The 23,570-nt window shown below is 43.0% G+C and overlaps 2 protein-coding genes and 1 pseudogene across 2 annotated transcripts in view; 2 read left to right on the top strand and 1 right to left on the bottom strand.

Moving 5' to 3' along the window:
* Positions 1–14,339, top strand: part of LOC115892741 (piwi-like protein 3) — a 35,934-nt gene extending 21,595 nt beyond the window's left edge. Inside the window, 8 exon segments of the mRNA XM_030914510.1 lie at positions 67–145; positions 5,658–5,855; positions 5,978–6,081; positions 8,196–8,266; positions 8,727–8,877; positions 10,236–10,361; positions 13,913–14,060; positions 14,223–14,339. Coding sequence (XP_030770370.1) covers positions 67–145; positions 5,658–5,855; positions 5,978–6,081; positions 8,196–8,266; positions 8,727–8,877; positions 10,236–10,361; positions 13,913–14,060; positions 14,223–14,339 — 994 coding nt within the window.
* A 2,938-nt stretch (positions 14,340–17,277) lies between these two features.
* Positions 17,278–17,821, top strand: LOC104664349 (60S ribosomal protein L32). Its single transcript, XM_010365824.2, has one exon. The coding sequence runs from the start codon at positions 17,330–17,332 to the stop codon at positions 17,735–17,737; it is 408 nt and encodes a 135-aa protein (XP_010364126.1). The 5' UTR covers positions 17,278–17,329; the 3' UTR covers positions 17,738–17,821.
* Positions 17,822–23,049: 5,228 nt separating this feature from the next.
* LOC104670265 lies at positions 23,050–23,287 on the bottom strand (annotated as a pseudogene).
* Positions 23,288–23,570: the final 283 nt, after the last annotated feature.

Raw genomic sequence — 23,570 nt, 5'->3', positions numbered from 1 at the left:
CTGTCTGAGATGTTTATCATGTTCCACTGGTCAGTACCTTTTGAATATGAATGCTATATTTTTTAGGATTGAAGTAGATGGGGATGCTAACTCCTATATGGACACATTACGGAAATATACCAGACCAACACTGCAGATGATAAGTGTCTGGTTGATACATGTACAGTCTTTAGTTATTGTTCTAAACCATTTTGATAAGTATTTTAGAATTCAAAATGTTGTTGTTGGCTTCCTGAACTTGCCAATGAAAGCAGATTAACCTGCATAATATAGCTGAATACAAACTTTCATGGTTTAGCTATTCCTGAATATCACAATCGTAAGCTAATTTTCTCAGGCTTGGGGACTTTTAATTATTTTTAAAATCTCCTAACTTGAAAAAACACACCATAGAAGTGTAAAGTAGTGTGAGTATTAACAATCACCACATTCATTACTTTCATCCCCAGGTATAACCTGCCCAGTCTGTGATCACGATCTTCTAGCCTGTGTTATTCTTCTTGCCTGGTATTTTTCTTTTACTTTCTTTCTTTCTTTCTTTTTTTTTTTTTTTTTTGAAACAGAGTCTTGATCCATGGCCCAGGCTGGAGTGCAGTGGTGTGATCTCAGCTCACTATAACCTCTATCTCCCGGTTCAAGCAATTCTCCTGCCTCAGCCTCCCAAGTAGGGATTACAGGTGCCTACCATCATACCCTGCTAATTTTTGTATTTTTAGTAGAGATGGGGTTTCACCATGTTAGCCAGACTGGTCTCAAACTCCTGACCTCAAGTGATCCACCCGACTTGGCCTCCCAAAGTACTAGGATTACAGGCATGAGCCACCGTGCCTGGAAATTCTTGCCTGGTATTTTTCTAGGAAGCCTATTCTTTCCTTTCTTCCATTCAGTGTCTTAGACCAAGTTGTCATTATGTTTTATCTGAATTATTACAGCAAATTCTTCTTCTTATTATTTTTTGAGACAGAGTCTTGCTCTGTCACCCAGACTGGAGTGCAGTGGTGCGATCTCGGCTCACTGCAAGCTCCGCCTCCTGGGTTCACACCATTCTCCTGCCTCAGCCTCCCAAGTAGCTGGAACTACAGGCACCTGCCACCACGCCCAGCTACTTTTTTGTATTTTTTAGTAGAGACGGGGTTTCACCGTATTAGCCAGGATGGTCTCGATCTCCTGACCTTGTGATCTGTCCACCTTGGCCTCCCAAAGTGCTGGGATTACAGGCATGAGCCACCACACCCAGCCACTACAGCAAAATATTTTTCTTTCTTGGATTCTTTACACTAGTTCATCTTCTTTCTTCCCCCAGGATGATCTTGAGGGGTAGAGATGGGAAGATGTCTGTTTCTTGACCATGAAACCAGAATATGTTTTCCTATTGTGTTTTACGTAAAGCCTAGACTTTCTTCTTTTAATTGCTCTTAGGGAACCCTTGTAGGATACCCTGAAGAATACCTTATATGAACCATACGCATTCTGAAATGTAATGTCTGGGTTTTGAAATCCTATTGGACTTAAGTTTTATGTGTTGCTTCCTGTTACTTGAGCACTGTTTTATTCTTCTCTTTCCTGTCCCCCTCTCAGTAAGAGAAGCCTGCACTGGGAACCAGCAAAGCGTCCTATTCTAGGATTAGAATCAGAGTAAAAGCAGATTTGGCAGCTGTTTGAATTCCAGCTTATTCTCATAACAGGAATTTCTTTGCTCATTTGGCATCTGCCTGAAAAGCTCAAGATTACCTTTTCAAATGTGGGACTTTCTTTAAAGATCTTTTACCTCTTGAAGAACTTGTCCCACTTTTACTCATTTACTCATTTATTCATCCTAGATCTGCCTTTTGAAACAATTTCTTAAGGTATCCCCTTAAATATTTTAAGGTATTATGTCAGATGGCATGGGGGGAAGCATGTCCACAATCTTGTGTACCCCAAATAGTTGGAAATGATCCATAAATAAAATAGGGATTAAAAATCACTTATAAGGCCGGGCGCGGTGGCTCAAGCCTGTAATCCCAGCACTTTGGGAGGCCGAGACGGGCGGATCACGAGGTCAGGAGATCGAGACCATCCTGCCTAACACGGTGAAACCCCATCTCTACTAAAAAAATACGAAAAACTAGCCGGGCGAGGTGGCGGGCGCCTGTAGTCCCAGCTACTCGGGATCCTGAGGCAGGAGAATGGCTTAAACCCAGGAGGCGGAGCTTGTAGTGAGCTGAGATCCGGCCACTGCACTCCAGGCTGGACAACAGAGCGAGACTCCATCTCAAAAAAAAAAAAAAAATCACTTATAAAACTGTCCAAGTATGAATGGACATCTCCATAGACCAGCAATAGAAGGGGATTCATGTATGTAAGTAGGAATCAAGCCACGTGGCTCAGATTTCAAAGTCTGTGGCATCAGGCAAGGGCAGAACAAGGCTGTGTAAGATAATAAGTTGATGTAATAAGAAGATTGCAGGCCACATATTTATGTTGTACCTAAAATAAAATGTGAACTTCACAAATGTGACTGGTAATAACACGACCAGGCGTTCACAAGTACTTGATGTTTGGGATGTGTTTGTTTTCTTTATGGCAGGTACAGACAGCTTGCAGATCACTATTTTAAATGAGTCATGATGAGGAAACATGCGTATGTGAATAATAAAGAATTAAAATCCAGGCCGGGCACGGTGGCTCAAGCCTGTAATCCCAGCACTTTGGGAGGCTGAGACGGGTGGATCACGAGGTCAGGAGATCGAGACCATCCTGGCTAACACGGTGAAACCCCGTCTCTACTAAAAAATACAAAAAACTAGCCGGGCGAGGTGGTGGGCGCCTGTAGTCCCAGCTACTCGGGAGGCTGAGGCAGGAGAATGGCGTGAACCCAGGAGGCGGAGCTTGCAGTGAGCTGAGATCCGGCCACTGCACTCCAGCCTGGGCGACAGAGCGAGACTCCATCTCAAAAACTTTTATTCCTTTTAATATGATGTTTTAGTGTAATTTCAGACTTACAGGAAGAATTGGAAAAATAATACAAATGCCCCCTCTATACGCATCATCCAGATTGCCCAAATATTTGACCACATTTGTATAATTTTTCTTTTTCTCCTTTTCCATATGCATGTGATTATAATTCATGGCAGTTACTGTGTATGTATATGTGTGTGCGATATGCTGCTCCATTAATCTCTAAATACTTCAACGGGTATTTTGAAAACAAAGGAACATACTTACTTAAACACAACTTATTACCCATTTAAGAAAATTAATATTGAGGTAATACTGTTTCTTTTCTTTTCTTTCTTTTTTTTTTGAGACGGAATCTCACTCTGTCACCTAGGCTGGAGTGTAGTGGTGTAATCTTGGCTCACTGCAACCTCTGCCTCCCGGTTCAAGCAATTCTCCTGCCTCAGCCTCCCACGTAGCCGTGACTACATGTGCCCACCACCATGCCTGGCTAATTTTTGTATTTTTAGTAGAGACGGGCTTTCACCATGTTGGGCAGGCTGGTCTCGAACTCCTGACCTGGTGATCTGCCCGCCTTGGCCTCCCAAAGTACTGGGATTACAGGCATGAGCCACGGCGCCCAGCCAGTAATGCTGTTTTCTAATCTGTACACATAATTATAATTTCACCACTCATCTCTGAACCAAAATCAAAACATTTAAACCTAGTCCTTTGAAAATATCAAAATTTGATATTGTCAAGACTGAAGACTAAAGCTAAAAATAGAAACAAGTAGAATTCATTAGTATAGATTCACCGGAGATTAATAAAATACTAAAACACCAAAAGCTACTATATGCCAGTCATTTGAAAATTTCAAATAGGTCACCTTTAGAAAAAATGTAGATGACTAACTGTTTAGTCTGAACTATGGGACAAATATTTCTCAATGCAGGCAATGCATTTGAAATTCTACATGCTTTCAGATGAAGAATAACAGTGTAGAATGAGAATTTCCTTAATCTGATAAAAGATGTCCACCAAAAACTTCCTATAAGCGTCATCATCTTAGAAATAATTTAATAATTATTTTCCCAAGAAAGTCAGGAACAGGGCAATTAGTAACCAGTCTTCCTAACTGCTTAGTTTCCCACTGGAGGTCCAACCCAATATTTGAAATCTTAGAAATCAGGCAGTTTCCATAACTCCTAAGTTTGCTTACTCAGCAGTAAAATGGGGATACTACTACTTATTTCAGTGAGTTGCTGAAAGTATTAACTTTGCCAAGCGAACCACTCAGCAAGTGCCCTACACGTACATCATGATGAAGCTGTCTAGGGTCAATGAAACCATCTCATTGTCTGAGGCGTTATCTGAGCTCTTTGTCTCACATGACCAAGAAAATTTAGCAGTGTGGACACCAAGCGTAAGGTTGGAGCAAAAGAAGAAAGCTCTCTGCAGCAGAGAAGGGGGCCTGAGAGGGCTGCCATTTTACAGTGAAGGGAAATTTCTTATAAAAGCTTTTGTGTTTATCTGTGTAGCTGTCTGTGTAACTGTCCTCATCTGTGCAGCTGCAGGCATGTCTCAGCCAAGCCTCCCCCTTGTGCAAGTGCCCACGGAGCCCACACTGTGTACATGTCTGTAGACGAGGAGGAAACTTTCCTGGGAGCCTGCTGATTACACAAAGAACAAAGGCATTTCTACATTGGGTCTTGCTCCCTTATCTGTGCAGCTGCAGCTTGATTTTTCAGACTGTTTAAAATAATTTTACTAAGGACCTGCCTTAACTGTTTTTGTTTTTTTTTGTTTTCCTTTCTTCTCTCTCATGATAGTCCTGTAAATGGTGACTGTCCTGACCATTGTATCCTTCAGCCTATTTTTGTTTGTTTGTTTGTTTGTTTGTTTGGAGACAGTCTCGCAACAGAGCTCTGTCGCCCAGGCTGGAGTGCAGTGGTGCGATCTCAGCTCACTGCAAGCTCCGTCTTCTGGGTTCACGCCATTCTCCTGCCTCAGCCTCCCGAGTAGCTGGGACTACAGGTGCACGCCACCACGCCCAGCTAATTTTTTTGTATTTTTAGTAGAGACTGGGTTTCACTGTGTTAGCCAGTATGGTCTCGATCTCCTGACCTCGTGATCCACCCGCCTTGGCCTCCCAAAGTGCTGGGATTTTAGGCGTGAGCCACTGTGCCCGGCCCCTTGAGCCTGTTTTTAACCCATCCTTGTCAACATGGTGATAAGTTCCTGGAAACTGAATAGGATGGAAATGATATTGCAGGCTTAAGCAATTGATGTATATTGCCAAATTGCCTCTTGCAGCAATTGCTGTAATTTATAATTATAATTTATAACATTAATGTTAACTATAATTTACAACATCAATATTAACTATAATTTACAACACTATAAACACTTAATAATTTAATGTTAATTATAGTTTATAATGTTAATTATAATTTGTTTCTGCCACACATTCGCCCTTCCAATTGTTTAATGTAACTAATAATTATAACTAATATATTATAATTTTCTAATAACTATAATATGTCATAAATTGATATAATTATGTTGTAATTAATAACATGGCTCTAGACCCTTCACCCTCTTGGGTTCAAATATTTTCTTAATAAATTGACTCTAGCTTGTCAGTCTTCCACCTCAGTTGCCTGCTCCAGATGGTTTTTCTTTCCTGTATCACTGTTGTTGTATCTTATGGAATGTCATGTTGGCTGGTTTTCAAGGTGATTTGTATCCTGCCCAATGATGACAAACACAGATATGACAGCATGAAAAGATACCTCTGTACCAAATGCCCGATTCCAAGCCAATGTGTAGTGAAAAAGACCTTAGAAAAAGTCCAGGTAAGAACCATTGTCACCAAGATTGCCCAGCAGATGAACTGCAAGATGGGAGGAGCCCTCTGGAAGGTGGAGACTGATGTACGTTGTATTTCATTGACTTCATTTAACTTATATCTAATAAAACGTAAGATTCTCTTAATTGTTAATACTTAAATTTTGCTCACGTTCTAACTCCACTACCTTTTCAAAAAAAACTTAAGGTACAAAGAACAATGTTCATTGGCATTGATTGTTTCCACGATATCGTAAATCGACAGAAATCAATAGCAGGATTTGTGGCAAGTACCAATGCTGAATTAATGAAGTAAGTAAGCTCTGGTAGATATTGTTTAGTTGGTAACTGACTGTGGACCAAACAGAAAAGATGAACCTAATTAATATTTGTTAACTCAAGAGGTTGGGAATTTGACAGATGGGTTACTCTTAGTCATGTGCTCTCCTGATTTTGCTGGCAAAGTTATGTTCCCAGAATATTTTGCACGGTTGGCGGCTCTACATCATTTTCCGTTGCTGCCTGACATACCACAAACGTGGCAGTTGATGACAAATGCCCATCTCTATCTGCACAGTTCTTCTCACCAGACACCTGGTAGTTCACAGCTCTCAGGACCTTACAAGGCATAAATGAAGGTATCAGCCAAGCCACATTATCATCTGGAGGCTGGGCAGCCCTCCCCTTCCAAGCTCATGTCATCGTGGCTGAATCCATTTCTTTGTGGTTGGATGACAGAGGTCCTTGTTTTTTTCTGTTTTGTTTTTGTTGTTGGCTGTCAGCTGCAGGCCAGTCTTGATTTCTCTCACATAGCAAACCCCTCTCCATCTTCCAACCAGCCAGGGCACATTGAGCCCTTGTTCTGTGTTGAATCTGACCACCTCTTCTGCCATCAGCCAGAAAAAAACATCCCTGCTTTTAAAGGAGCTCATGTAATTACAAATGACCCATTTGGAAACCTTTATCATAAAGTCAGTGGAGCCATATAGCATAACATAATCACAGGGGTGGTATCCTGCCGTGATCACAGGCTCCAGGGATTAGAACAGGTAGAGTTCTGTCTACCATAGGCTGTGATCAGTAAATGTCTTAAATGGATATCATTAACACATAGTAAAATATTTGAGATGTGCATGGGTAAAGAGACGTTGAAACATAAGTGGCCAGAGATCTATAAGTATAAGATCTTGTCTTCATATACTTGCATGTGATGTACTTCTGAGAGGAGATGTGTGTCTATATCCCATGCTCTTGTTTTCTCCCAGGGCCCTTTTATTTTCTGTTCTCAGAGTAGAAACCACGCTGTACCTTGAAATAAGTTTGCAGTCTTAAGTTTGCCGTCCTTTGCACATTACTTGATGTGTGACCATTGCAAATTACCTCTATGTTTAACAATGATCGTGGCCCACTAGGTATAATTCAGGAATATCTTTTAAGGAAGATCCATCTTTATTTCCATAGATGATTACTTTTTTTCCAGTCATATTCTGCTTCAATATAACACTGTTTTGTTCTACTTTTTGTTTGAAAATAACAATCATAGGGAAAAATTATACTTTCGATTATTCAACAGATGCTTTTTCAAGTAATATACTTATTTTAATAGTGTAAAATCTGCTTTCCAATGAAAGAAAAACTTCCAGAAAAATTATGAAAATAGCCAATACCTTGAACAAAGAGAAACACACATAGCTAAGTAAATATTACAATTACGTACTCCAAACCCAAGAAAGCAGAGACCATCACGAACCAAATCATTCTTGGAACTGTCAACAGATTTTTCTGAGTGGCTGCCATGTTCCGATGCTGACACTGGCAGTGAAAATGTGGAGCCAAGACGCCTGGTCATACCCTATGAATTAAATCCTAGTGAGAAGAGGCAGACAGACAGATACATCACAATATGTCAGGTGGTCAGATGGGGTTACTCTGAGGTAAACAAGAATGCAGTAAGGGGATAGAAACTTGAGACGGCATACCATTTTACTGGATATGTTGAAGTTGTCACAACAGCTGCCACCATTCCAAAGCAAACCCCTTCCTTAGTGAGGGGGAGCACGTAGGAGCCACTATTGAGAGCATTGATCCCGAAGCAGGAGCCATGGGGAGCACAGGGTTTTCATTTTATTGCATTCCCCCATAGGTGAAACTGCAGTCGTCTTGTACAATAAAGCATGATTAATTTGTAGTAATGTGAATAAATGCTTCCATTCTATTTGACTATTTGTATGCACTCAGAATTTTCTAAAATGCCTAAGATCAAAGAGACCAACCAAGACTTTGATCTCTGTGGCGATATGAATTGATGCTAAAATGTCCTCAACTACTGATAGTAATATTTTTTTGCTCATAGATTAATGCAGACTCAAAATGAGATTTTAAGAATCTTGTTTTCCAAACTGGTGGTTTGTTTTTTCTGTGAACAGGTGGTACTCTCAATGTGTCATCCAGAAAACAGGAGAAGAGCTTGTGAAAGAGCTGCAGACCTGCTTGAAAGGTCAGTGTCTTATAGCGGTTGGGGAACCTGACACTATACAAATAGTTCTCCACCAGTGGACCTGTTGCCTCCAGAGGACACTTGGTAATGACTGAACCTTTAGCGTTTGGGATCTCAACTGGGGTGGAGGTGGTACTGCCATTGAGTCTAGTGGGTAGAAAACAAAGATGCCGCTAAACATCGTAGCATGCATAGGTTGACCCCATCTCCACCACCTCCACCACGAATTCTCTGGATCAAAACTTCCATAGTGCTGTTGCTGAGGAACCCCGGAATAGACAGGACTCATGCAGTAAAACTGCCCTGAAAGCTACAGTGTTGGGAATAGACAGGACTTAAGCAGTAAAATTGCCCTGAAAGCTGCAGTGTTAAAAGATGGACTTAGAATTTGTCAAAAGCAGCAAGAGCTAGTTTGTTCCAAGTTATGGTTTATTTACATAAGCTTCTGATTTCCTCTCAGCTGCCCTGGATGTCTGGTGTAAAAACGAATCATCGATGCCACATTCTGTTATTGTGTATCGGGATGGAGTGGGAGATGGTCAGCTTCAAGCATTGCTTGACCATGAAGCGAAAAAGATGTCGACCTACTTAAAAACCCTCTCTCCTAACAAGTAGGTTGTATTAATTGTAAAATGTAGTGACTCATCCCTGTAATCCCAGCACTTTGGGAGGTCAAGGTGGGCAGATCACTTAAGCCCAGGAGTTCAAGACCAGCTTAGGCAACACAGAGAGACCTTGTCTCTACAAAAAATAAAAAAATTAGCTGAGCCCGGTGGTGTGTGCCTGCAGTCCCAGCTACTCAGAAAGCTGAGGTGGGCAGGTCACTTGAGCCTAGGAGCACTGCACTCATACCTGGGTGACACAGTGAGAACTTGTCTCAAAAAAAAAATCGTACTGTGCAGATTTTAGCTTGACAGTTTAGTCTTTGAAAAAAAATCTGATGTTTTTTAGGGGAAAACACCAATACAATGTGTGATGAGAGTAGGCGCTTGATATAAATGGTGGCTTCTGTGAATGAGAATAGGAGCTTGATATAAATAGTGGCTTCTGTGGATGGGTGGGGGGAGCGCGGGGCAGACCCTTCTGCTTTGATCTTGCGTTCCACACCCAAGTCAGAATGCAAAGCAGAATTGGACCTGGCAGTAGCAGACTGCTTCCACCATGAAGCTCCAGTTGAATCTTCCTACTTTATTTCAAGTCTTGCTGTGGGAGGGTTTGTTAACCTCAGATAATCATAGAAATCCATGAACGGCCTGGCGTGGTGGCTCACGCCTGTAATCCCAGCACTTTGAGAGGCGGAGGCGGGTGGATCACTTGAGGTCAGGAGTTTGAGACCAGCCTGGCCACCATAGCAAAACACCATCTCTGCTAATAAAAATACAAAAATTAGCCAGGCGTGGTGGTGCACACCTGTAATACCAGCTACTTGGGAGGCTGAGCCATAAGAATCGCTTGAACCTGGGAGAGGGAGGTTGTAGTGGGCCGAGATCATGCCACTGCACTCCAGCCGGGGGGATAGAGTCATACTTCATCTCAAAAAAAGAAGAAATTCATGAACGTAGCCTGCCAACAGTTCACACTTATCCTGGACTTTCGTGTGTCTCCAGACTGGAGGAGCCAGCTGGAGGGACTCTCCAGCCCTAAGACTTACAAACCCTGGAAAACTCCACTTTTGTAAAACTCCTGTTTCCTGAGGGCCCACTGCCCAGCCAGGATTGTAGGAATGATCCTAAAGTTGTGAGGAAGGGACCCTTCCCCTGGTATATGGGTGGCCATGAATAGATACCTCCTCATTTACTGTTTCAGTTGGGCACATGGAGCTTAGACAGTAAAATTAGGGTGTAAGGAGGGCTGCTGTCCATCCATTCTTCTTAATGGGTCCTAAATTTAAAACAGATGTTTTAATACACTGTATACTTCTGAGGTAAGGCTGAGTAAACCTAGAGACACTTACCCTAATTTTTTTAAGTTTCATTCTAGCTTTCATTGTGGTGAAGAAACGAATAAACACTAGATTTTTTCTTAAGCATGGAAGCGATTTTCAAAATCCACCTCCAGGAACAGTTACTGACATAGAGTTGACTAGGAATGAATGGTAAGTCATCTGTATTTTTTGAATCTGTAATTTTCTCAATTTGCTTCAGTTCAGCACAATCACTTAATTCCAATAAATTTACCTTAAAGCATTTCTGATTCTTTAGAACTAATTTGGTCTGTTTTTTTTACTATTGGGTAGAGATTCCTCATTTGGATCTAGAAATTGCGATTAGTCTTCTGGTTGTCAAAGTTCCTTCATCAAACATTTGTAAATGTCTGTGACCACATAAGAGTTAACTTCAGTATGGCCCTAAAACTCTTTAAATTATGAATACAGGCCAGGCGCGGTGGCTCAAGCCTGTAATCCCAGCACTTTGGGAGGCCGAGATGGGCGGATCACGAGGTGAGGAGATCGAGACCATCCTGGCTAACACTGTGAAACCCCGTCTCCACTAAAAAATACAAAAAACTAGCCGGGCGAGGTGGCGGGCGCCTGTAGTCCCAGCTACTCGGGAGGCTGAGGCAGGAGAATGGCATGAACCCGGGAGGCAGAGCTTGCAGTGAGCTGAGATCCGGCCACTGCACTCCAGCCTGGGCGACAGAGTGAGACTCCGTCTCAAAAAAAAAAAAAAAAAAAAAAAAATTATGAATACAAAAGATAGCAAGTGATGTTTATATTGACAATTTGGAGTCGTCACAAATCGAATTATATTGAATATATCATGACCATCAAAATGTTTATGCAGTAGCCTAAGAGGTTATCTATCTATCTGTCTGTCTGTCTGTCTGTCTGTCTGTCTGTCTATCTGATGGAGTCTTGCTGTCGCCCAGGCTGGAGTGCAGTGGCGCAATCTCAGCACACTGCAACCTCTGCCTCCCAGGTTCAAGCAATTCTCCTGCCTCAGCCTCCTGCGTAGCTGGGATTACAGGTGCCTGCCACCACGCCCAGCTAATTTTTTGTATTTTTAGTAGAGACGGGGTTTCACCGTGTTGGCCAAGCTGGTCTCGAACTCCTGACCTCAAGTGATCCACCCACCTTGGTGACCCAAAGTGCTGGGATTACAGGCGTGAGCCACCACATCCAGCCAGACGTTTCTATTTTAAAAATGTCTTTCTGCTTAAAACAGCAGTGTGGGGCTGGGTGTGGTGGCTCATGCCTGTAATCTCAGTACTCTGGGAGGCCAAGGCGGGCAGATCACGAGGTCCAGAGATCAAGACCATCCTGGCTAACATGGTGAAACCCCATCTCTACTAAAAATACAAAACATTAGCAGGGCATGGTGGTGGGTGCCTGTAGTCTCAGCTACTCAGGAGGCAGAGGCAGGAGAATGGTGTGAACCTGGGAGGCGGAGCTTGCAGTGAGCGAAGATCGCACCACTGCACTCCAGCCTGGGTGACAGAGCGAGACTGTCTCAAAACATAAAAAAAAAATAAATAAATAAACAGCAGTGTGAAAAAAGAGACCAGTTTCTTTCATGTGAAACATTTTGTATGACACTTAGTCTTTGTTATCCTGAACAAAGAAATGATGTGTTCAGAAAGTAATACTGAATAGGCTACAAAATAGTTTCATATAGTCAGCCCTGTTGTTCATGGACCCAAAGAAAGTAATTCCAAACAGTGATTTAGAAGTCTTTTTCTTGTTATGAGGATGCAAGTCATTATGAGTGAGATCCAGCCTTTAAGACATTAAGATTAGACACAACTTCCAGAAGATGAAATGGTTAGAGACATTCTATATAAAAATGTACTGAAGAAAGAAAAGATATAAAAAGGAATAAAGGCCGTAAGAATGTCTAATGAAAAGGTCAATTTGTATTTGAATATCTAACAAACATGAATATAGTCAAAATGAAGAAAAATCAGTGGAAGGGTTAAAGAGTAGGTTAGACATAAAAGAAAACAAATTGTTAACTGGAACATATGTTCACAAAATTCCCATAATGCAGTGGAGAGCCATAAAGATGTGGAAGATATGAAAAAATGTTTAGAAAAACATAAGGCAAAATAAGATTTGCTCTATATCTAATAGAAGTTTCAGTAGTAGATAAGATATGATGGGGGTGTGGTGGGGTGGAGCAATATTCAAAGAGAAAGTCTGAGATTCTGAATCCTCAGATTGAAGAATAACAAGATTTGGGCAAAGATCAGTTAAAGTTCACACTTAGAAATGTTGTAGCGAAACTTCAGCAGGCATAAGAAGATGTAAAAGCAACCACAGGAATAATATATTTACAAACAATAAAAATCACATTCAGCAACAGTAGAAACCAGAATACTATGAAGTATCTTTAAAAGGCTTAAAAATAGCCATCAAGCTAGAATTTGATACCCAGCTAACTTATCAAGGGTGACAGTGAAATACAAACATGCTCAGTTAGTGCATATACAGTATATACATTAGCAGATCCACCAGACCCTCACTGAGAGAACTACCCCAAAAGACTGTATTTTAGGAAGAAGGAAATCGAACAGTGAAGGGAGAATGAAATGCAAGAAGCAATGCTGATGAGTGACGATGGAGCATAAAAAAGCCTCGATTTCATAAATGACAATTTATAGGGTATATTAAAACAAGACCTGGCCGGGCATGGTGGCTCACACCTGTAATCCCAGCACTTTGGGAGGCCGAGGCAGGTGAATCACGAGGTCAGGAGTTCAAGACCAGCCTGACCAACATGGTGAAACCCTGTCTCTACTAAAAATACAAAAATTAGCTGGGCATGGTGGTGGGCACCTGTAATCCCAGCTACTCGGGAGGCTGAGGCAGGAGAATTGCTTTAACCCAGGAGGTAGAAGTTGCAGTGAGCTGAGATTGCATCACTGCACTCCAGCCTGGACAACAGAGCGAGACTGTCTCCAAAAAAAAACCCCTAAAATACTGGATATAACACTTACATAGAAAAGGAGTTATGAGATTAAAGCATACTAAGATTCTTCAGTTATTAGGGAAAGTGATAAAGCTTCTGGTGTTTTATACTTAAAGCAGTTATATAAATGAAAGACTTAACGTGAAACCACAGTGGAATTATGACATTCATACCAAGAGTTAGGAAGAAATGAAGTAAAATGAAGGAAAGGCAGAAACATTTGATCAATCTAGTACAAGGCAGGAAAGGATTAAAGGAAGGAGCAAATAAAAAGTATCATAAACATAAAGTGCAACATAAGATTGTAAACATAAAAATAAATTCAATATTTATAACACACACAGATCAATCTTACGGGTTGTATTAAGAAGCTTAAATATAGTCCAGTGATTCTCAGCGAGGCAGCAGGCCTTCATCCCAGGATCTCTGAATGGAATTATCTACGGCCATATCAGATCAAATGTGCCAATCTTGTTTCTTCCTCTAGGTTTCAGTGCATGTACTTGAAGTCAAAATCCCACGAGAGTTACTATCTCTGTCAGTGATTTAATTGCCTTCTATAAATTTGATCTCTCAAATCATTGTTCAGTTAGACAGGTTTCTAAATGTAAAGGAAATTTAGTCTATAGAATAGATTTTTGTAAGCTATTTTACTAAATGTTTTCATTTCAGACATTAGGTTTACTTACTGTACCCTCTTTTGAAAATGAGCTGATACCCACATGCCCTATATTTCCAGGTATGACTTTTTTATTGTGAGTCAGTCTGTGCAAGATGGAACTGTTACCCCCACTCATTATAATGTCATCTATGACACGATTGGCTTGAGCCCAGATACAGTACAGCGTTTAACATACTGTCTATGCCACATGTATTATAATTTGCCGGTAAGTACTTTCTGTTACTTTTTTCTTCAGATTTTTAAAATGTACTATTCAAGATTGAACAATGTTGGACCTCTGAATTGGCTTCTGTGAATTTAAATTTAGGGAAAGTAGATGTAAAGTGAAAAAAATTTAGTTGTTGTTGTTTTTTTTTTCCTACTAAAGGGCATCATTCGAGTTCCAGCACCTTGCCACTATGCCCACAAGCTGGCTTACCTCGTGGGACAGTCCATTCACCAGGAACCGAATCGTTCTCTGTCAACCCGTCTCTTTTACCTTTGACCTGCAGAGGAAGACCTGATGTGATACTGAAACCACAACGTGTAAGCCTGTCTTCCTTTTGAAGCAGGATGTCTGAAATATTTTCCTAGATCCATAGCTTTAAATTCCCATTGTTCTTGATTGGACATGGGAGAGATTCAGAGTGATAAGTTCTTCTCTCAGTACTATCACAGACTGATTTTTCCAGAAAAGAGAAATGACAGGGTTTGGCTTGCAGTTTCCCTTTCAAATATGTGACAGAGATCTCATAACTAAACGTGACTGAACGTTTTCCACCCCAAGCAGGGCCACTCTAATAATTGAAAAGATGGGGGCCGGGCGCGGTGGCTCAAGCCTGTAATCCCAGCACTTTGGGAGGCCGAGACGGGCGGATCACAAGGTCAGGAGATCGAGACCATCCTGGCTAACACGGTGAAACCCCGTCTCTACTAAAAAATACAAAAAACTAGCCGGACGAGGTGGCGGGCGCCTGTAGTCCCAGCTACTCGGGAGGCTGAGGCAGGAGAATGACATAAACCCGGGAGGCGGAGCTTGCAGTGAGCTGAGATCCGGCCACTGCACTCCAGCCTGGGTGACAGAGCGAGACTCCGTCTCAAAAAAAAAAAAAAAAAAAAAAAAAAGAAAAGATGGGACATTGGTCATAGAGAGAGTACATCTGTGAACAAGTAAACTCTACTTGGAAAACTACATCTACTTTAGTTTTGAAACTTTTTTTGTTAACGGATAGGAAAGGAAGACATAAAAGTAACATCACCGAATTTCTTTTTAATATTTTGTATTTATAATTAACCTATTACTGATAAGCTACATAGGAAGCATTGTGTTATTCCTTGTACTGGGGTGGGAATTTGGATGTATTTTTGGTGGAAAGGTCATAAAGAAAGCTTGATCACACCTGTAATCCCCAGCACTTTTGGAAGCCCGAGGCGAGCAGATCACCTGAGGTCAAGAGTTCTAGACCAGCCTGGCCAATATGGTGAAACCCCGTCTCTACTAAAAATACAAAAATTAGCCAGATGTGGTGGTGGGTACCTGTGATCCCAGCTACTCGTGAGGCTGAGGCAGAAGAATCACTTGAAGCTGCGAGGTGGAGTTTGCAGCAAGCCAAGATCTTGCCATGGCACTCCAGCCTGGGCAACAGAGTGAAACTCTGTCTCAAAAACAAACAAAACAAAAAATTGGCAGCTTAGGAGCACAAATATTTGGTTTTTCCACAAAGAAGGAAAACTAAGCTCTGTTAATGAACTTGTTTAATTCATTCTATTGCATAGTCCCAGTATGTTATGTTAGCCGGATCAAAATCCAAAGTCTTCAGTAAGTTATTTAAGTGGAGCTCTTATGTTTTTCTTGAAAGCGGACTTTTTTCTCTCCACCTAAAACTATCCTTAATTAGACTCAGGAAACAATTTTTTTTTTTTTTTTTTTTTTTATGTTGTTGTTTTATATGGAGTCTTGCTCTGTCACCCAGGCTGGAGTACAATGGCGCGATCTCAACTCACTGCAACCTCGGCCTCCCAGGTTCAAGTGATTCTCCTGCCTCAGCCTCCCAAGTATCTGGAACTACAGGCATGCGCCACCACACCCAGCTAATTTTTGTATTGTTAGTAGAGACGGGGTTTTGTCATGTTGGCCAGGCTGGTCTCAAACTCCTGACCTCAAGTGATCTGCCCGCCTCAGCCTCCCAAAGTGCTGGGATTACAGGTGTGAGCCACCGCGCCTGGCCTTGTTTTGGTTTCTTATACTCATAGATAGTGTTATTGTGGGGGTGGGTATAGGGATGGGGATTAACTTCAAATATACAAGAAAAGGTATATTTGGAAACATAATTGCTTGATTATATATTAGGTTTACAATTTGAACTGGTCTTGTAAGAAATAAAATGGAAAGACTTTAGAATCTAAACGCATTGTAATCTAGGTAATGTCCTTCTGAGCAGTTACTGCCAATGGCAATAAACATTGAGATGGGTCTGTAATTTAAGAAACACTAAGATAACATGTTCTTAAGTTAGAATCTGATTTATAATGATCAATTTCTAGAGGTCTAAAAACGATTTCTTGGAAAGAACCAACGGAAAGTAGGTATTAAAACTTTCTGAATGTTCTCTCTAAATACAATATATCATTTATTCCTAACACTGTTAAATTTAAGATGATGTGATTCAATAAAATTATTCATGTTAAAATCAATGATTTTAACATGAATTAAACATGACTGGCTCTTGTTATTTTTTAAATGTTTTTAGCCTCCCTAATATACTAATTTGTTGCTTTCTAAGATAACTAGAAATACTGCTGTGACCAGGGAAATATCCAATTAGCCTATTAGTTCTTTATAAATTGGGTGAAGGAAGCTGGGTATCCAGTAGTTCCAAGAAAAGTCTCATTTCAGAGGCTTACAGATAAAAATGTCTGTAATGTATCACAACACCTCAGTTTCACATTGTTGAGCCAGGGTTGGGAGTGCTAATTAAAGGTCTGTCAGGGCTGGGCGTGGTGGCTCATGCCTGTAATCCCAACACTCTGGGAGGCCGAGGTGGATGGACCACTTGAGATCAAGAGCTCAAGACCAGCCTGGCCAACATGGTGAAACCCTGTCTCTACTAAAAATACAAAAATTAGCTGGGCATGCTGGCACATACCTGTAATCCCAGCTACTTAGGAGGCTGAGGCAGGAGAATCCCTTGAGCCTGGGAGGCAGAGGTTGCAGTGAAGCAAAATTGCACCACTGCACTCCAGCCTGGGTGACAGAGTAAGACTCAGTCTCAAAAAAAAAAAAAAAAAAAAAAAAAAAAAAAAAAAAACATAAGAAATCCATTTGGCCTATGAAGTAGCAATACAATAATTCAAAAAATGAACTTGACTCTGGCAATAACATATCGATCCTTGCACTGAATACAGCTCAAAGCTGGACAAAATATTAGAATGTTGAACAGCGCTCTTTTCCTCGGCGCTGCCTACGGAGGTGGCAGCCATCTCCTCCTCGGCATCATGGCCGCCCTCAGACCCCTTGTGAAGCCCAAGATCGTCAAAAAAAGAACCAAGAAGTTTATCCGGCACCAGTCAGACCGATATGTCAAAATTAAGCGGAACTGGCGGAAACCCAGAGGCATTGACAACAGGGTTCGTAGAAGATTCAAGGGCCAGATCTTGATGCCCAACATTGGTTATGGGAGCAACAAAAAAACAAAGCACATGCTGCCTAGTGGATTCCGGAAGTTCCTGGTCCACAACGTCAAGGAGCTGGAAGTGCTGCTGATGTGCAACAAATCTTACTGTGCCGAGATTGCTCACAATGTTTCCTCCAAGAACCGCAAAGCCATCGTGGAAAGAGCCGCCCAGCTGGCCATCAGAGTCACCAACCCCAATGCCAGGCTGCGCAGTGAAGAAAATGAGTAGACAGCTGGTGTGCACGTTTTCTGTTTAAATAAATGTAAAAACTGCAAAAAAAAAAAAAAAAAAAAAAAAAAAAAAAAAAAAAAAAAAAAAAAAAGAATGTTGAACAGCATCAAAGTGTTAGAAACAAAATGCTTGGTCCCTGGTGCTGCAAAGAAATAGCACTAAAACATAAATTTAATTTTCTCAGCAAGGCAGTTTTAATTTTCTGCAGAAAGGGTGCTCATTGCAGATGGAACAATGGCAAGAGTACACCTGGACAGGGGCGAGGAAGGAGTTCTTATTCCTGATATAGGTGGCCCCTACTGCTGTATTGTTCCCTTATTGGCTATGGCTGGACCACACAGTCTAAGCTAATTCCAATTGGCTGGGTTTTTTTGTTTGTTTTTTTTTTTTTTTTTTTTTTTTTGAGACGGAGTCTCGCTCTGTCGCCCAGGCTGGAGTGCAGTGGCCGGATCTCAGCTCACTGCAAGCTCCGCCTCCCGGGTTTACGCCATTCTCCTGCCTCAGCCTCCTGAGTAGCTGGGACTACAGGTTCCCGCCACCTCGCCCAGCTAGTTTTTTGTATTTTTTAGTAGAGACGGGGTTTCACCGTGTTAGCCAGGATGGTTTCGATCTCCTGACCTTGTGATCCGCCCGTCTCAGCCTCCCAAAGTGCTGGGATTACAGACTTCAGCCACCATGCCCGGCCTGATTGGCTATTTTTTCAAAAGAGCAGGAGTATGAACTGGAGTGGCAGGGTGAATAGTCTAGCAGGAAGGAAGGTTAGCAACAGGTAACTAAAGGTGACTTAGGTCAGAGCAAGTGACCAAGGGTGAGGACGGAGCAGGTGACCAGGGGAACAGATGCAAACTACTGATTAAGACTGGTGGGATAGTTGTTTACCGAAACTAGAAACAAGTGGGCACAGGGAACCAGGAAGTTAAACTTTAAAATGGAGAATCTAAGAGCTGAACATAGTGACATACTGATTCTTTGAAGAGAAACTTGGGGTTCACTATATTTAACAAAAGGGATGGAAAAGTAGAGAAAACAGTGCCAATATCTGGCAGAAGGAAATCCAGGAATATGACCCTGGTATTTGGGACTGCTTCTTATGCCACAGATACTGGAAGGGGCCATTGAGTGAGAAGTCAGGTTTGTTTTGACATATTTGTGAGTCTGAAAAAACTGAAGTCCAGCAGCAGCATGGAGGGTTGTAGGTTACTTGCACACTCTGGTTTGAGTCTCTCAGGGATACAGTGTAGTAAGGAACTTGACAAAGATAAGGCTTTCCAGGAACAGAACTTACCTTTAAACCACCTGGATCGTTAATACCCCACAGTCATCAGCCAGAAGCAGTCTCGTTGCAGGATAATAACGTCTTTGTCATCAATCTAACATTTCCATGCAATATATAGTACTCGGTCAACAACAACCAATGTAAGAGGACAAGAAGACAAAGCCGAGGGAAACAAGACAACAGAAATAGAGCCATAGGTGCTCGGGTCATGTGAGTTATCAACAGTATTCCAAAAAGTAAAATATAAATGTTGAGCAAATTGTAGAAAAGAACCAATTTGGAGATTCCAAAACTGGAAAACATAACTGAAATAGCTCAGGATGGGTATAGCAGCATGTTTGACATAGCTTAAGGAGAGAATCAATGAAATGGAAGATAGGACATGAGAGAGGCTTCTTGGCCTGGGCTGGGATTATGTGGGTGGTTATTTGGTGATTAACTGATGCGTTCACATATTGGTCATGCTTCTGTTGTAGTGTAGCATGCTTCATAATAACTACACTGATAAACAGGAAAACTGAGCTCTGTGCCTGCTTTGACACAGATTTATGATATAAACTCATATTTATGTAAATATGTACCTAGAAGATATCCTGGTACACAAGAGGGTGCAATAGTGGCTTCCAAGAGATTGTTTTGATCTCAGTGCATTTGACAACGTATGGACACATTTTTGGTTCACAACTTGGGTGGGGAGATGCTAGTGGGTAGAGACCAGGGATGCAGCTCACCATCCTGCCATGCATAGAACAGCCTTCCCACCACAAGGAATTCTACAGCTCAAAATGTCAGTAGCGTCAGGAAACCGTAAATTAGAGAAACTCTCAACTATAAGAAGGAAGTTGAAGGGATGTTCACCACAGTATTATCATTCACTTTTTAAAGTTACATACAGTGAAATTCAATCTTTTTGATGTATAGATCTATGAGTTTTGACAAATGCATACAGTCATGTATCTACCACAGCAGTTAAGGTGCAGGACAGTTCCATCAACTCTGAGTTCCCTCGTGCTACTCTTTTGTAGTGCTTGGGAGTTGGAGGCGACCTAGGTGTCCATGATTACAGGAGTACGTGAGCAGCAGCCAGATGTCATGAACTGGGTGTGCACGTAGAAATGAAGAGCTTTGGACAGGTGCTGTGGCTCACGCCTGTAATCCGAGCACTTTGGGAGGTTGAGGTGGGCGGATCACCTGAGGTCAGGAGTTCGAGACCAGCCTGGCCAACGTGGTGAAACCCCATCTCTACTAAAAATACAAAAATTAGCTGGGCGTGGTGGCAGGCATCTGTAATCCCAGCTACTCGGGAGGCTGAGGCAGGAGAATCACTTCAACCCAGGAGGCAGAGGTTGCAGTGAGCCGAGACCACACCATTTGCACTCCAGCCTGGGCAATAAGAGTGAGACTCCATCTCAAAAAGAAACAAAGAGCTTTAAAAAACAGCCAAAATGAGTGAGGGGGAAGATTAAAGACTACAGTGCTGGATGGGTTCAGTGGCTTATGCCTGTAATCCCAGCACTTTGGGAGACCAAGGCAGGTGGATCACGAGGTCAGGAGATCGAGACCATCCTGGCTAACATTGTGAAACCCCATCTCTACTAAAAAATACAAAAAAAAAAAAAAAAATTAGCAGGGCGTGGTGGTGGGTGCCTGTAGTCCCAGCTACTGGGAGGCTGAGGCAGGAGAATGGCATGAACCCGGGAGGCAGAGTTTGCAGTGAGCTGAGTTTGCGCCACTGCACTCCAGCCTGGGTGACAGAGCGAGACTCCATTTAAAAAAAAGACTACAGTGCCATTGCATTTAAGTAAATTTGGTTTTTTTTTTTTTGAGACAGAGTCTTGTTCTGTCACCCAGGCTGGAGTGCAGTGGCGTGACCTCAGCTCACTGCAAGCTCCACCTCCTAGGTTCACACCGTTCTCCTGCCTCAGCCTCCCGAGTAGCTGGGACTACAGGTGTCCGCCACCAGGCCCTGCTAATTTTTTTTTTGTACTTTTAGTAGAGACGGGGTTTCACCGTGTTAGCCAAGATGGTCTCGATCTCCTGACCTCATGATCCGCCCGCCTTGGCCTCCCAAAGTGCTGGGATTACAATCATAAGCCACCGCGGCCGGCCGCATTTAAGTAAATTTTATACACATGCATATGCACAAAACATCACCGTATACTCCCCAGGAGCCATACGTATTTAATGATGTGTTGGGGAAGGAGGAATGGGATGGGAAAAGTAGATAAAGAACATAAGAGAGGGTCTTGGGCAGTCTGCAGATGGCAGGACACCATGAACTAAGGAGTGTGATTAACTCCGCTTCAAGGAACCGAAGTCTTTGAGAGAAAGAAAAGCAACTGAGAACCTTCCAGAATTAAGAAAAATATAAGGCTGGGCATGGTGGCTTATGCCTGTAATCCCAACACTTTGGAAGGCCAAGGTGGGCGAATCACAAGGTCAGGAGTTCGAGACCAGCCTGGCCAGTATGGTGAAACCCCATCTCTACTAAAAATACAAATATTAGCCAGGCGTTGTGGCAGACACCTGTAGTCCCAGTTACTTGGGAGGCTGAGGCAGGAGAATTGCTTGAACCCAGGAGGTGGAGGTTGCAGTGAACTGAGATCACACCACTGCACTCCAGCCTGGGCAACAGAGCGAGAGTCCATCTCAAAAAAAAAGAAAGAAAAATGTAAGACTTTAGATGCAAGGGCTCACTGGGTGAAGCCCCAGCGCTCCACTTGCCTGGCTCATCAAGTTCCCGTCCATTCCTGGCCCCATCTCTGTAGCCAACCTCCACTCCAGGTCCCCGGCCCTGTGCTTCAGCTGCACTGAATGCCTCTGTGTGCCTGCAGGGCCTGCGCTCTCTCAGTTTGGCCTTTGCACATGTGGTTCTTTCTCCTCAGGCATTTCCTCACCTGTCTGTGCCTGGCTGACCCCTGCCAATTCCCCAAGTCTCCACTCAGGTGGCTCTTCCTCAGGGATGCTTCCTGAAGTGCCCAGACTGGATGTGGGGCCCTTCCACCACTGCCTGGGCTCATTTAGCACAGCTCTTTCACAGGAGATGCCCAGTGCTTGTGTGCCCCCTTCCTGGTGATGAGCCCATGGCATCTCATTCACAGATGCATCCCTGACACCACACACACTGACTGGTACAGGGCGGGTGTTCAAACCGTGTTCCTGAAGAGAAGGACGCCCACGTGGATAACTCCAGTCCGCATCTCCCTTTTTTTTCTTTTTATTTTTTGAGACAGTCTTGCTCTGTCACCCAGGCAGGAGTGCAGTGACACAATCTCGCCTCACTGCAACCTCTGCCTCCCAGGTTCAAGCAATTCTCCTGGCTCAGCCTCCTGAGTAGCTGGGATTACAGGCACCCATCACCACACCCAACTAAATTTTGTACTTTTAGTAAAGATGGTGTTTCACCATGCTGGTCTTGCTGGTTTTGAACTCCTGACCTCAGGTGATCCACTTGCCTCGGCCTCCCAAAGCGCTAGGATTGCCTGAACCAGATCTCAGTCCTGACCAAACTGCACATTCCACCCTCCCACTGCCTGTTAGGCATCTCGACGTACAGTCCTGAATGCACCAAAGACATCCCATTCCAAAGTGAACTCCTGATTCTCTCTGTTGCCCAAATCATCCGGTCCTGCTCTAAATTTCCTTCCATCAACGGTGGCCTCGTGCACTCAGGCTCTGGGGCTTGAAGTCTTAGGGTTGCACTTAATGCTTGCCTCTCCACTGGCTTCACTTCTAATCTGCCATCAAACCTTTCATCTTCACCCAGAAACACCACCTCTGTCTCTCAATCTCCTTCCTAGAGCCCCACAAGGTCTCCTGTGAATTTTCTCTTTATCTTTCAATAGATCTCCCACTCAAGTCCATTCTCCACTCAGCTGTTTGTGTGGAGCTTTCTTTTCTTTTTTTATTCCCCCAAGTGTTCAGGTTTATTGAGAGCATTAGGGGCTGCAAGGGAGCCCTGGGCATCTGGGGGCGAGGCCTGGCATTTGCCTGGACAGTGGCCCAGAAAGCAGACAAGAATGGAGTATCCACCACCCGGTTTACTTGAAAGTGTGGCTCTCGGGTCCACCCCGCCCAAAGCCTTTAGGCCCAAACATGGCAGCGTAGCAGGAGTGGTTGCAGTAGGGTTTGCCTTCATGCTCATCATGGCCCCTGGAGGTCAGCGTCTTCCCACATTTCTCGCACTTCTGGCAGGGCTGATACCAGTCCTTGCCTAGAGAGGTCACCCTCTTGGCGCGGTACACCTTGTCGCACGTGGGGCACTTGAGCATGGCTGCTCTGGGTCCGGTGCAGGCTGCAGGTGCGAGACTCTGTGTGGAGCTTTCTAAAGCAGGAGTCTGATCACGATTCACACTGTCTGCAATTTACAAATGGGTAAAGAAGTCGACTGCTCGGCCAGGCGCAGTGGCTCACGCCTATAATCCCAGGACTTTGGAGGCCGAGGCGGGCGGATCACGAGGTCAGGAGATCGAGACCATCCTGGCTAACACAGTGAAACCCCGTCTATTGAAAAAAAAAAAAAATGGCTGGGCGCGGTGGCTTAAGCCTGTAATC

The sequence above is a fragment of the Rhinopithecus roxellana genome, chromosome 13, assembly GCF_007565055.1.
Source record: "Rhinopithecus roxellana isolate Shanxi Qingling chromosome 13, ASM756505v1, whole genome shotgun sequence".
Classification (NCBI taxonomy): Eukaryota; Metazoa; Chordata; class Mammalia; order Primates; family Cercopithecidae; genus Rhinopithecus; species Rhinopithecus roxellana.
Note: the sequence above shows the minus strand (reverse complement) of the source record. Positions and strands in the feature narration are given on the sequence as shown.

Excerpts from the sequence above, each read along its gene's own strand:
- LOC104664349 (XM_010365824.2), top strand. The coding sequence starts at position 17,330 with ATGGCCGCCCTCAGACCCCTTGTGAAGCCCAAGATCGTCAAAAAAAGA.